A 14,371-nucleotide genomic window follows, 5' to 3' on the forward strand; every position below is an offset into this window, starting at 1 on the left:
GAAAATAGTTATTTTAGGATGAGCCAAAAAACTTGGCAAGAGTTTGTGAGAAGATTGCTTAGTGTCCATTCAACACGAGGCTGAGGCATAGGAGGAGGCCATGTGGAAGGTGTGGGTTGGGATTGGACTTTGTCGGGCTTCAGGTGGTGGAGGAAGCAGGAGGAGAGAAAGGGCTCAGTAACTGTGTGGTGCCTAGCCACGGTAGAGCTTGAGGCCAAAGGAAAAATCAGTAATACTGATCCTGTCTTTATTTAAAATTTACTATTTTCTTCATCATGGCCTGTTGGCATTGATTTTTAACTTTTTAAATATTGCATCAAAATGTATCTTGATTACTGAGGGGTTTTTTTGGCCCTCACTCAAATTCTGTGCCTGAGGCAAGCATGTCATCCGCTCCCTCTGATCCTGGCCCTGCAGGAGTCTGGAGCTCTGGGGTGATGGTGGGGGAGGGCTAGAGTAAACTTGAGAAGAGAGAAAGCGGAAAGAAGTGGAGTAGGTGGGAGAATGATTGAAGTTCAGAGGTGCAAGGCCAGGGTCTTTTCTCATCCCTTTATATGGGTGCAGGTCTAGCATATGTCCTTGATGCTGTGGGTGGAGGTCTGGTGTCCTATCCCTGCAGCACTGCTTTTCAAGGTGAGAAGTCATAGCTGCCCTTGCCTTGCTGGGCAGTCAATGGGCAGACAGAATAGAGGCATCCCCAGCCCAGGCACCACCAATAGCCTCCAAGATGTGATTTTGGCCGCTGACCCTGAGCATTCTCCAGCCGCAACTGCTCCTGGAGGCCAGTGCTTGCAGGAGGCATCCGGGAAGGCCAGGCTGGGCTGGGCTGGGCTGATAAAGTCCGGCCATCTCTTTCCCTTTGGTCTGTTGAAGCAGAAGTCACAGAGAGGACCCCAGCTAGCTCAGTCACATGTAATACCAGCCATTGGGTTTCTGAGGATATGAGCCTTGCCCTCACCCACCGTCTCCCAGTGGGGCAGTGGTTTGGGAGTGTGGAGGACTCAGGTACCCCATTTCCACTGCCAGTCTGTGACTAGAAGTCCATGTCAGGTGGTGTGCAGGATGGGGTCCCCGGCCTGGCAGAATGGCAAGATGGCACCTTCTTGATGGCTGGCCTCCTGACCCCATCGAGAGGCAGAGGACTGAAGAAGCCTTAGAGGTGTGTTGGGAAAGTGAGTTCCCTGATGTCTTTCTGTCTCTTCCTTTAGTGTGATCCTTACATCAAGATCTCCATAGGGAAGAAATCAGTGAGTGACCAGGACAACTACATTCCTTGTACTCTGGAGCCTGTGTTTGGAAAGTAGGTTGGGGGCAGCTTGGGTGCTGGGGTGGAGGTGCCCATCTGGATAACACCATTCCCCCTGCCCCAGTGACCCCCCCTTCCCCCATTGTCCCTCCCCCCCCTCCCACAGTGGAGCTGTGGCCACTGCTGGGAAGTCCCCAGGTTCTGTGGCAAAACTTGTCTTGCTTGTCTATAGGGATGTAACCTCAGCCAGCTTTTCATTATGTGCTGAAGACTTGATCTGGCAGAAGCTCCTAGTTGATCACATAAACAATTCCCTCAAAGATCAGAAAGCTAAATGGAAACTCAGAGCACACTGGCTATTTATTCTTTTTCTTAGATTAATTTTTACTTTAGAGTAAGTTGAGATTTACAGAGAAGTTGCGGAGATAGTACAATTTTTGTATACCCTTCATACTCCGTTTCCCTCGCCATTAACATTTTACCTCACCGTGGCTTATTTGTCCAAACTAAAAAAAATCGATAGTGGTGCATTACTGCTTACTAAACTCTAGACTTTATTAGGATTTGGCCAATTTTCCATAATGTCTTTTTACTGTTCTAGGATCTAATCCAGGATCCCATATTGCATTTACTAATGGTTCTCTTTTTTGTTGCATGTTCATCTCTAGCGGATAGATAGAGCAAGACAGTAAAATGCTTCTTGAAATCCAAGAACAAGGAAAGGAAGAATTCGTGCCCCTTGCATGGGGGTAGCTCCCAGGCATCCTGAATTGCCTGCTGTTCAGATGTGAGCTTGGTTAGGCTGGAGAAAGAGTTTTGGAGGGAAGTTGGTGGCTAGTTCTCTAGCACCTGTGGGAGAAGGTGTGTTGTTTTGATATTGTCAAGTGACACATTGAATTCATAAACCCATATCTATAGATTTAGGGGTAGTCACTGAGCTCCGCAGCGAGGGCCCAGTCAGCCTGGAGAACTGCTGCCTTTGAAGGCGAAACAGTCCTTCCAGTGATGAGCCAACAGCAAGCTGGAATGGGAGGGAGGGGCTGCAGGGAAGGAGGTGGAGGAGCTCTGATGGGTAAGGTCCAGTGGCCTTCGTGAACCACAGACTAGTGGTGACCTGGTGGCAGATCAGGCCAGTTCTACCAGTGGGGCGGGGGTGAGTGTCAAGGTGCAGGGCAAGGTGGGAAAGGGAGCGCAGAAACTTTTTGTATAACTAACTCATGTGCAGAACAAGCACAACTTGTAGAATTGAATGAAAACACAACTTTGTTTTTGTCTGCCAATATCCTGTAAACATGTATTCGTGGGGGTTACTTTCCTCATTTCCTGAGTGGAAACTGGGCAGGCAGGTGACTTTTCTGCTTCCTTGTAGACAATCTGCTTTGTCCTAAACCCACAGTGTCCAGTTGGTAACCAGAATGCCCCTGTGTGCAGTCAGGAAGCTGACTGGCTCTAGGGTGGTTGTCCCCTCTCCCAGCGGGATGCAGCTGTGCCACTCTGGGTACAGATGCATGCAGCGTGTAGTCGTGTGTGTGAAGGGAGAGAGGGGCTCTGCCCCTCTCCCTTTCCTGTCTGATGTTTCCCACCAATCCCCGACTAGCTGCTGAGGTTCTGGTTCGTGCAGGGCCAGGACTAGGGGAGCTCCTGCAACAAGAGAGTCCCATATGCTCACTGCTCCTGTTTTCGGGGCGCTCTCTGGGTGGCAGATGTTCAAGCTGATTTATTTTCTTGTGAGTGCTTTCCAGAAGGCTCCTCTGAGCCCACCCACTCAAGCTCCCACAATGTGGCAGATAATGTCCCTTTACTGGTGGCCCTTTTCAGATGGGCCTGTCCACAGTCTGATTGCTGGAGCCCGGGTCCCAGGGGTAGGATTCAGGGTGGCTCTGGCTGGGCATCATGGGGGCCGGTCAGGAGGGGAGCAGCCTACAGCCTCTCGCTCCTCCTCCTCTCAGCTGCCAGCTGCTCGGTCCTCCTTAAGTAGGAGTCAGGTGCTAGGCTTCTGCCTCCCACCTGCAGGGAACTATTTCAGGGGCAAAGGGGTCTACTTCTGCATTTGACCAGGGTCGAGGGTGGGGAGCCAGAGCACAGCAGGAGCTCTCCCAAAGACATCTCTTCACAGATCCTCCTCCTTCTCACCCTGCAAGCAGGTGTATAGCCCCAAGTGTCCCCAAAGTGGATTCTGGGCCATGCCCTTGGTAAATTCCAGAGCTCTGCTGCTATCACATCTCTTGCTTCCTGTTGTCCTAGTAAAAACTTCAGTTTTAACTTTCTGTTCCAATTCATTTGTTCATTTTATGGTTTATCAGGTAGACACATACCATAAGCTCAGCCCAGATGATTTGGGAACATCTGACATGTGTGTATGCGTGCGTACACACACACACACACACACACACACACACACACACACACACACTTTCTCTCTCTCTCTCTCTGAAAAGCTCACTATCAGTAGAGCGCTGTGGGTAATAATTTAAGATGTATAGGAGGGTGGACCCCAGGACCACTCTTGTAAGGGGAAGGGGCCAAGGAAGGCTTTCAAGCTCTTGCTCTTGTCCTGCTCTCCCTCCCTTGAGTACCTGCTGTGTCCAACAACATCAGGGAGCCTGCAGCATCCTGACATCTGTCCTGGGCCCCCTGCAGGATGTTCGAGCTGACTTGCACTCTGCCTCTGGAGAAGGACCTGAAGATCACTCTCTATGACTATGACCTCCTCTCCAAAGATGAAAAGATTGGGGAGACAGTCATCGACCTGGAGAATAGGCTGCTGTCCAAGTTTGGAGCTCGCTGCGGACTCCCACAGACCTACTGTGTGTAGGTGCACGGGGGCTGGTTGCTTCTCTGCCACTAGTCCTGCCCCCCCACATATGGAGCACTTCGTGTGTGTCAGCCCTGTGCTTAGCACTTCATAGGCGTTCTCTTGCTCAGTCCAATTAGGGTCTTATCCCTACTGTACAGATAAGGAAAATGAGGCCCAGAGATATTATGGCTTGTAAATGGTGGGATTAGGATTTGAACCTGTTTGTCTGAGTCTAAGAACCTGGCTCTTCATCATATTGTTGTAATCCACTTCTCCATTAGACACTACTGAGTCTCTGTAGAGGGAAGAATCAAGAAGAGAGGAAAGACAGGGGCACCTGGGTGTCTCAGTTGATTAAACGTCTGACTTTGGCTTGGGTCATGATCTCCCAGTTTGTGAGTTCAAGCCCCGTGTCTGGCTCTGTTCTGATAGTTCAAGTGCCTGGAGCCTGCTTCGAATTCTGTTTCTCCTTCTCTCTCTCTCTCTGCACCCCCCTGCCCTCCTGCTCACGTTCTGTCTCTTGCTCTCAAAAATAAATAAATATTAAAAAAATAAAAATAAAAAGAAGAAGGGAAAGGTTAAGGGAGACAGATGGTGGGACACATGGGCACCAGTGTAGCCTGAGGGAGTTGATGTCAGGTGAACTCAGGTGTGAATAGCTCCTGTCCACTTTTTGCCAATTTGGGTCTCTTTAGGGTCTGATTCTCTAAATCTGGAAATGGGAAACATCTAGATTCCAACTCAGTACTTATTTTTTTAAGTTTATTCATTTATTTTGAGAGAGAGAAAGAGAGAAAGCAGGGGAGGGGCAGAGAGAGAAGGAGAGAGAGAATCTGAAGCAGGCCTTGTGCTGTCAGTGTGGAGCCTGACACCGGGCTTGAACCCATGAACCGTGAGATCATGACTTGAGCTGAAATCAAGAGTCAGATGCTTACCCGACTGAGCCACTCATGCACACACCCCCAACTCAGTATTTAAACAAGTCCCGTTATCTCTGGGCCTCAGTTTCTTTGTGTGTAAAGTGGGTGCCCCAGACACAGCGAGTGAAGGCACCCACGTAAAAGTGAAGGGTGGGTGATGCTGGGCATGTGGGTACGCAGGTCACTGCGCACCACTCTGCCCTCGGCAGTGCCCTGGAGCGTCTCTTCTTTGCCTTGTGTTTGGGCCTCAGCTCAGGACCCAACCAGTGGAGGGACCAGCTCCGCCCCTCCCAGCTCCTCCACCTCTTCTGCCAGCAGCGCAGAGTCAAGGCTCCTGTGTACCACACAGACCGCGTGGTGTTTCAGGATAAAGAGTACACCGTTGAAGAAATAGGTGAGCTGCCACAGGCCCCCAGAACCATGGTGGGCTCCCCTCTACGTCAGGGATCAGGGTGGGGCCAGGGGCCAGGTCCTGCTTAGGATTCATTTGCTCTGACTTTGGCCGGTCAGATGCAAATTGGAGTTTGGGGTGCAGACTACTTCTGTGGAACCATTTTCTACTTGAATTGCACTAGCTTGCCAGCTTGGCCTTCATGGTATCTTCCGAGCCTCCCCCGCCCCCATCCCTCCTTCCATCCCCAACACTCATAGCTCCCATACCTAAAGCATCCAAAGGGCGGCTGGAGAGCCTGAAGCATCTGTCCTCGCCCCTGGATCTGCCCAGTGCTCGTGCCTGAGAATTCCACCACAGGCTCCCTGTGTGTCTGGGATGTCCGCTGCCCATCAGGAGCAGCTCCGACTCCCTGGAGGTGTTTACAGGCCCAGGGGGCCCCTCACTTCCTGCTGGTTTCAGAGATGTTTGATGTCAGAGCTGGTGCTGAGGTTATAAAAGGGGAATGGTGGCTTTGATTCCCCCATCCCCCCCCTTCTTGTTCTGTTTTCCTGACTCTTCTGGGTGGTGCCTGAGCCAGCTCCTCTCCATTCAGCCTTGACCCAACCCCCATTCTCCTCTCCCATAGAATGTGCATCTGTTTTCGGGGTGGTCTCATTTCCTTCTGCTAGTCTGTGAGACGCTTTAGCACAGAAACCAGGGCTCATGGTCATAAATTCATAAGAAAGGAAAGCCAGAAACCTATTGATGATGAGGTCGGACATCTGCCTATTTTTGCAGATGAGGCCATTGAGGCCAAGAGTGGTTAACAACATGCCCAAGGTGGCCCAGTCAGTCAGGGGCAGAACCAGATTCCTGGCCCAGTGTTCCTTCTACAATGCTGTGCTGCTTCCTTTGTGGCATCTATTGAAGTGGGCAGAACAGGCTTGGTAGATGGATGTGTGTGTGTGTGTGTGTGTGTGTGTGTGTGTGTGTGTGTGTACATGGGAATCTCTGCTAATGAACATGGGCACATCTGAGTGCACATGCCTGTGTGTGTACATGTGTGTCTGGACAAATGCAGGTTCACCTATGCCCAGTCAAAACTTCTGTTGTGGGGGCTCCAAGTTCATTTTGCTGGCTGGTTGGCCAGGCTTGTCTGGGTCAGAATCACCCATGTCCTCATCTCATCCTCAGCTCTAGCCCTCAGCCCACCCCCGGGTAGGGAGGAGCTGTACCTGGGAAGCACGAGGGGCTAGGGAAGGGTGTTCACGTCTAGTCATGCACCTTCCTAAATAAGGGTGTAGTCTCAGCTGTCCTGCTGACCAGCCGTGTAACTGCTCTCTGTTTCATTTCTGGCATCTGTAAAATGGGTATAATAATAGCATTTGCCTTAGAGGGTTATTATGAGGATAGAACTTATTAATATCTAAGAAGAACAGTGATTTCCTGTTCTTGTTCACTATTACTGCTATTATTTTAGCTTCTGCTAATAACAGAACAGATTGTGTGAACCAGAGAATAGTAGTACTGAAAGCACTTAGATGCCCAATCTGGGAGTTGAGGTTGCTAAGGAACAGAGTTTGGAGCAGTCGGGGAGGGCTTCCTGGAAGGGGTGAGCTGTGGTGGGCAGAGAGGATTTGTATTGGTGGAAAAGAGGAAGAGCTTTACAGAAGAAGCTTGGTAGAAATGATGGCAACAAGGAATCTGGATTTTAAGCCAATGGACAGTGAGGCTTCCCTTACAGAGAGTGAGACCTGAGGATCAGAAGTGTGCCTTGGCTGGAGGTGGGAGGGGTGTCAGGGGATTCCTGAGGCCTCCAGGCACCCCCACCATCCCTTGCTCACTCAGCTCTGGCAACTTTTTTGTCTTCTCTCTGGAGCAGAGGCTGGCAGGGTCCTGAACCCGCACCTGGGCCCCGTGGAAGAGCGTCTGGCCTTGTATGTCCTCCAGCAGCAGGGTCTGGTCCCTGAGCACGTGGAATCCCGGCCCCTCTACAGCCCCCTGCAGCCAGACATTGAGCAGGTAGGACATTGACCCTTGGGCCCCTGAGCCCTGACCCCCAGCCAGCCCTGCCCCAAGGACAGCATGCATATGCCAGAGGCACTGAGCAGGGAGCTCAGGATTTGACCAACTTTTCCTTGACATGTTTTTCCACATCTGGGTGGTGGCCACTCTTAGCTTATGGGCAGAGCTCTTAGACCTGCTCCTCCACTCCCTCCCCCCCACCCCTTCATCCTCATGGATAGACCTCTGACTTCCCATGAGTCATTCAAAAGCCTCGCTATTTCAGCCTGGCCCCAGGATGCCCTCCGCTACCTTTGGTCAGTGACATCCAGGTGGCTGGCCTTAGGCTGGGCTGCAGTGGGGAATTCAGACAGGGCTGCCGCCACCCTATGACAGAATGGCAGAGCTGTCACCGAGAGCAGTCACCAGGAGGGCCAAGGGCATCCTCCATGCAGAGGGAGTGTGAGCAGAGGGGCAGCAGGTCCAGGGCTGAGACTGGGAGGCTTCCTGGAGGAGGTGAGGTTGGGGCTAGGTTTTGGAGGAGGAAGAGAGAAAAGATCACAGGCAGAGATAGGCCAAGGTAGCAATGAAGGTGCCTTTGTAGACATGCAGGGGACATCATCTCTGCTGTTTGGAGCTGAACTCTCTTCCCATTGGTATGAGGCCGCCCCAGAATGGCACAGCCAGTGCTGAAATGTGAGCTTTCCTTCTTGAGCTGTGTACCATGGAGCAGTTACTTCAATCCCTGCTCTTTCTCTGTGAGATGGGACAGCTTGCAGAGAGGGAGGGAGCCAGGGGTGACAGGTAGAGCGGTTTTCTGTTGTGGAAATTTTCTGAACCCCCTGTGACTAAATTGTGTTCTCTGACCCTCCGTGACTTTGTGTGTGTCATCCTCTCAGCTAGAAATGCCCTTCTCCCCTTACCCTCTAGCACGCTGAGACTCAACTCAAACATCACGGTCTCTGAGAGGCCTGACCCCCAGGCACAGGTCTGTATCATCAGCCCTGGGTCAGGGGGATCACTGCTGCAGTGGGCCCTGTAGCCCATGCAGGGCACCTCCTCTTTGGGGTGGTGGTGAGCCTTTCCATGGCAGGGCCTGGATGTTCCCTACTCTGTGCCCCACCTGTCTGGCATGGAGCAGGTGTTTGGTAGGTTTGGTGGAATGAAAAAAATGGGGAGAGAACAGAGTTCTGTCTCCCTAGGGGAAGCTGCAGATGTGGATCGACCTATTTCCAAAGGCCCTGGGGCGGCCTGGACCTCCCTTCAACATCACCCCGCGGAGAGCCAGAAGGTGACTTACCCAGCCATCGGCTTGGAGCCAAGCGGAGTGGCAGAATGGTTGCAGCCAGCTATGGGTGGGACCTGGAAGTCACTCTTAGGCCGGGCAGCAGGCCACTTGGGCCACAGGGTACTGCTCTTGTGGGGGCGTGGCCAGGTGCCCAGCTAGGCAAGCATTGGGGTCTTGTTGGGTGAGCTGGCTTCTTGGCTTCTCAGTCATGGACTGTCCACCCTTTGGTGGGAACTCCTTGTGGACTTGAGCCATTCTTCTCCACAGGTTTTTCCTGCGCTGTATTATCTGGAATACAAAGGATGTGATCCTGGATGACCTCAGCATCACAGGGGAGAAGATGAGCGACATTTACGTGAAAGGGTAGGGAGTCATTCCCCCTCCTGCCTGTCCCAGTCCCAGGGTGCTGCCCTGCTCCCTCTGGGGTGGGGGAAAGGAGGGGGCTCCCGTGCAGGGAAGAAAGAGAACAAGGAAGGAAGGAGGGCCTTATGGGGGTGGTCTCTGCCCTTGCAGTCATTCTCCTACTATATTTCTTCTACAAAAATCTCTGTGTTGAACGTATAGGGTTTGAGGCTGTTCCTCAAGAGAGAAGTTAGAATGCCTTAAAACTTATGGCACATTTGGTACTTCATGGAGATTTCTTGGGAATTATTTTTGCTTTATCTTTTACCAAGTTTATTTACCTTCTTAACTGCCTAAGTTGAAGGTGCATAGTGTGGTGGAAGCCTTAATTAGAAATGTTCTCTAAAACGTTATCTAGTTGGATGGTTGGCTTTGAAGAGCACAAGCAAAAGACTGATGTGCATTATCGGTCCCTGGGAGGCGAAGGCAACTTTAACTGGAGGTTCATTTTCCCCTTTGACTACCTGCCGGCTGAGCAAGTGTGCACCGTCTCCAAAAAGGTGAGCATCGCTCCCATCCCCCACACTGCTGGTCCCGGGACTGTCTGTGGCCTGTATGATTGCCCTGCCATCGTCACCCCTCACCACTGCCACCAGTGTTGGAATCCCCCCAGCCGTCACCATGTGATGACTACTGCCATAACCCCATCACTCATCTCTGCACCCCTACTTCTTTTGCTTCTACCGTTATTGCCATCATTAGCATTGCTACCACCCACAAACACCCCCACACCAGTGCTACAACCATCATATGTAGCCCAGTCCAGATCCTGAAACTATTGCCTTCCTCCCGAACCCAGACAAACCCAGCAGCAGGGAGGGTCACAGGGCAGAGTGGGAAGAACCCTTGAGGGAAAGCCCAGCATGGCTGTCAGAGGGGCAGCAGGGAAACCCCATAGGGCAAGCTTCCCCAGAGCCGCACTGATGGGTTGGGTTGTCCATAGGATTGGGGTTGCTTAGTTAAGTCCCTCTTGCTACCTCGTTCCTTACATTTCTGTGTCTGGTGCCTGTGGTCACCGTGGAAGCTGGACAGAGACTGGGAGCAGCTGTGGTCTTCCAGGCCAGAGGCCACTGCCCTCCTCCCTCCCTGGCCTCACTGCAGGCAGAAGGCATTGGCAGGGGGGGGCGGGTGAGAGGGACCTGGTGCATCAGCCAGAGGGCAGAGGTGGGTTCCAGAACCTCAGCTCTCTGTGTCTCAGCACCTCTCCATTTAGGGCTTATCTGGGCAACAAACAAATTCATTTTTCCTGAATTAGGCAGATCCCAAGGCAGGCAGCATCCTTCCTGGTGGCACTGCACTTGCCCTTGAGGTGGACCCCCAGAGCATGGGCTGAATGGAGGCGGAGGGCACCCCTGTTGGAGCTTCTGCCCACTGCATCCCACTTAGCACCAATCCACCTTGAGGTGTTCTGTATTTAACAAAGTGAATGCCCCTCTGGTGTAAGATTCCGCTGGTCCCACTACCTTCCTGTGGTGGCTCAAGGCTTTAAGCCGCAGAGCTTCTGTGACTCCTCTTTCTCTCCTGAATGCTTGAGTGACTTAAAGGAGGGAAATAAAGGATGTACTTCCTACGTGCTGCTTAGGTCTTTGTAGCTCTGTTCATTCCATCCTTTCCGCATGACCCCCTTCCCAGCTCGACACATGGGATCATCTGCATTTTAGAGAAACCAAAATGATCCACCAAACATTCTGAAACCATCAAACAAAAGAAAAGAGGGTTAAACAAGGTTAAATGAATGCTTTCGCCCAGGGATTGCTGCGTAGTGCCTGCCAGAAGGCAGAATTTAGCAACAGCCTTGGGTTCTGTGCAGTCAAGGAAAGCCTAGCCTGTTTGTAGGTTTAATCTTGTTTGCCTTTGCTCAGTGTGTTTGTCTAGCACAAGTTGTTTCCATAACAAAGCAAATGCTGCGTTTGTTGGGGAAGAGCTCCAAATCAAACACATACTGCCTCTCTTTGCCGTGGGCAGAGGCAGAGTAGGGTCCGGGCATGGGGAAGGGAGGGCTCAGGCATGGCATACAAGGGGCCAGGTGTGCATGGGAAACTGAGGCTGAGAGATGCAGAGTGACCTGTTTAAATGGGAGGTGAGACTACCCCTTTCATTGGGACAGGTGGAGATAAGGGCAAAGAGTCACAGGAAGCAGAGGCTCTGTTTTTCCTACAAAGTAGGAGGTGAGATAATCTCCTGGCACTGAAGCAGGTGACTTGAGACAGATGAAAAAGGGGGGGAAGTAGCCATTGTGCTTAGTGAGGGAGGAAAGAGAGAGAGAGAGAGAGAGAGACAGAGAGACAGAGAGACAGAGAGACAAGGAGAGGAAGAGGGAGAGAGAGCTCATTGTGATGCTGAGATAGTTACCTGGAAGTTCTGAGGGCCCAGCTGGAGTTGCTGGTTAAGAATCTGAGGTGGTTCCATTTTGGCAATGATGGCGTTTCATGTCGACATTACAGGCAACGGCAAGGAAGAAGGAGAGAATTGGGCACAACCCATAGGCTTGGGCTAGCCCCGGAAGAACGATAAGGCCACCAGGGCTGCTGGGCTGGAGAGAAGGAAGAGGGGTCAGGGAGTCCAGGAGAGGCCTCCCGGGGGGGTAGGGGGGCAAGGGGAATGGAATTCTGGGGGGCGTCATGTTGGAGAGTAGCTGGAGGTAGGGGTGGAGGAGGTCAGAAGAGGAGCCCAGGGGGCTCTGAAGTCCAGCAGGAGCGTGAGGGGGGAACTGGCTTGGCCTGGGAAGAGCTAGCTGGCCCCTCTGTGGGGGAAGGGGCCCAGGAGGCAGGTGGAGCTGTGCCCATATTGCGGCACCAATGAGCTGGCCTGGGCCACAGGACTGGGGCTGGGGGTGGGAGTGTGTGGGGGTACTGCGTGGCCTCTGGGCACCCCAGTCCTGCTGCAGAGCCAGGCCTCTGCCGAGGGGTTCGGGGCCTCTGGCAGGAAGGCCCTCCGGGGACCCCATTAACCAGACGAGACTGTCGTAAAGCACAAGGTCTCCTTTCATCCGGCTGCTTTGAACCACTGCGGGTTGCCCCGGCCTGGCTCCCCACCTGGAGCCCAGCACACCCACTGGGGCCTGCCTGTGCGTCAGGCACCCACCCTGCAAATAAACAGCTAGTAAAAGGGCCCAGACTGGGAGCATAATGAGCGCCTGGGACCTGGGGGGCCATTCCCCAAGCTGGAGCCCCAGCCCAGCTGCTCCCATCAGGGGCCGTTTGAACCTCTGGCTCATTACTGAGCCCATAAACCAGGCCGGCCAGAGGAATGGAGGATGCTGGCGGCCTGTGCAGGCGGGCCTGCGGAGCTGGCCATAAAAGCCCCGCCAGAGAAGGGAGGCACCTGCAGGAGGGCTGGGGCCTGGAAGAGGGGAGGCACCAGACAGGGGCCAGCTGGGGGCCTGAGCCCCTCGCCAAATCAGGCAGCGGTCCAAGCTGCAGTTGTGTGCTTTGCAAGATGACCATTCCTCACAGGGCATGGATTTTCGTTCAGGAGCCCCATGGGTCTACATGACCTACGGTGGCCATACAGTGGGCACAGTCCTGGCTGGGCGGCAAGCCTGTGTGTACAGGGCACCCAGGGGCAGGCAAACCCCCTGTATCAGCAGTGCTCTTGGACTCCCCATTGTCTGTCCCCTGGGACTCCAGATCATCACAATGTTTCCCGTTTTTGCCACTCACTCAGCAGAAACTTCAGTGAGAAGAGAGAGGACAAGCGGGAGCAGGAAAGCCCCAGCAATGGTCCTCTGGGTTGAGCATGGTTGGATTCAGGGGTGGACCCAGGCCTCAGCATGCTTGTCCTTACCCCTCAGCTGCTCTGCAAGGCCTCTGTGGGACGAAACCCAGCATAATGCTGGTCCAGGGGGTGGTCTGAGGGAGGTGGAGTAGGAAGAGCAGGAGGGTGGTGACCTTGACAGCATCTGGGGCTTTGGATTTGCTCCAGGGCAAGCTCTTGGAGATAAAGACAGCATGGGTTGCCATGGTGAGGGAGGAGCTGGGGTTACTGGCCCCTGGTGTCAGCAACTTCCACCAGCATGTCAGGGGGATCCTTCCAGTGACAGCAGGGTTGGGGGGGGGGGCAGGTTCCTAGCCAGCCAACCCTGTCCCCAGGAGCACATGGGTAAAGCAGGATTTAGAGCTGAGAGCAGGACTGGGACCTGACTGCCTGCGTTTGAATCCCGGCGCACTGCTTTTCAGTGATGTGACTTGGGCAAGCTATTCGCTCTGGTTTTGATAGCCACGAGGCCAGCGGCAGGTCCCAAATAGGTTGTTGGAGGGATAAATGAGCTCATGATGGTAAAGGCTGGCACATAGGAAGTGCAGACCAATATTATTATCATTAGCTGTCAGACCTTGGGCAAATTCTTAACTTCTCCAAGTCTCTGCTTCATCATCTGTAAAATGGGAATGAAGCCTCTACCCATGGACTTGGGAGACTTACAGGAGCCACCTCATGTGAAATCAGCCTGCATGGGTCCTTCCTGGGTCCTTGAACACTGTCCTCTAGGATCTTAGCAATCTTCCCACCCAGTCCTGGTTCTGGCAAGTCCCTAAGCGATGTCCCCTTCACTGCTTCCTCCAGGCAGCCTTCCAGGCTGGAAGGGACCACTGTTTCTCTCTAATCTTTCTTCTCTGCTTCTTTCTCTGGGCCAGGATGCTTTCTGGAGGCTGGACAAGACTGAGAGCAAAATCCCAGCCCGAGTGGTATTTCAGATCTGGGACAATGACAAGTTCTCCTTTGATGACTTTCTGGGTGAGCACCGTCTCTGTTGAGCACCATCCTGCACATTGGGAGTTGAGCCAGAACCCTCGATCTGTGTGTGAGTGAGTGAGTGTGAGTGTGTGTGTGTGTGTGTGTGTGTGTGTGAGTGAGCATGCATGCATGTGCACGTGTGTGTCACTCTTGGGAAGGTTGGCAGGAGTGGTCCTACTTCCTGTCCTCAGGTTGCTCAGGGTCACTGCCCCCTGGTGCTGAGTAAGGTCTGTGACACAGAGCAGCACCTATGAGGTGAGGAAGAAGGGAAAGCACAGGTTTGAAGGCAGGGCAAGCATGAGCTGGCTGTCGCCAGCTGTCTGGCCTCACACTTGACGGGATGCCCCCACCTCAACCCCTGTCTAGACTGGGCAGACCGGGCCCAGTAAGTGGGGGGCTCAAGTCAGTCTTCACCCTTACGCCTGAGTGATGAGTGAATAAGCCACCGAGGCTCCATCCTCCAAGCCCCCAGGCAGGAATCCGGTGGGGGAGAAGAGTGCAGAAACCTGAGCTGGGCTGAAGGATGTGGTAAGGATGGGGTGAGATGCGGGGCGAGGAGGATGGCTGCCCCGGGCCAGCAGGTGGGACTGTGAGTAACAGCCCTGTC

The 14,371-nt window shown here is 53.1% G+C and overlaps 1 protein-coding gene across 1 annotated transcript in view; it reads left to right on the forward strand.

The window, feature by feature from the left end:
• Nucleotides 1-14,371, forward strand: part of DYSF (dysferlin) — a 209,043-nt gene that overhangs the window by 183,771 nt on the left and 10,901 nt on the right. The window contains exons 43-50 of the mRNA XM_029938519.1: nucleotides 1,209-1,300; nucleotides 3,887-4,057; nucleotides 5,215-5,357; nucleotides 7,219-7,358; nucleotides 8,543-8,631; nucleotides 8,896-8,991; nucleotides 9,389-9,530; nucleotides 13,665-13,764. Coding sequence (XP_029794379.1) covers nucleotides 1,209-1,300; nucleotides 3,887-4,057; nucleotides 5,215-5,357; nucleotides 7,219-7,358; nucleotides 8,543-8,631; nucleotides 8,896-8,991; nucleotides 9,389-9,530; nucleotides 13,665-13,764 — 973 coding nt within the window. The remainder of the gene's footprint in view (nucleotides 1-1,208; nucleotides 1,301-3,886; nucleotides 4,058-5,214; nucleotides 5,358-7,218; nucleotides 7,359-8,542; nucleotides 8,632-8,895; nucleotides 8,992-9,388; nucleotides 9,531-13,664; nucleotides 13,765-14,371) is intronic.

The sequence above is a fragment of the Suricata suricatta genome, chromosome 4 (genome assembly GCF_006229205.1).
Source record: "Suricata suricatta isolate VVHF042 chromosome 4, meerkat_22Aug2017_6uvM2_HiC, whole genome shotgun sequence".
Classification (NCBI taxonomy): domain Eukaryota; kingdom Metazoa; phylum Chordata; class Mammalia; order Carnivora; family Herpestidae; genus Suricata; species Suricata suricatta.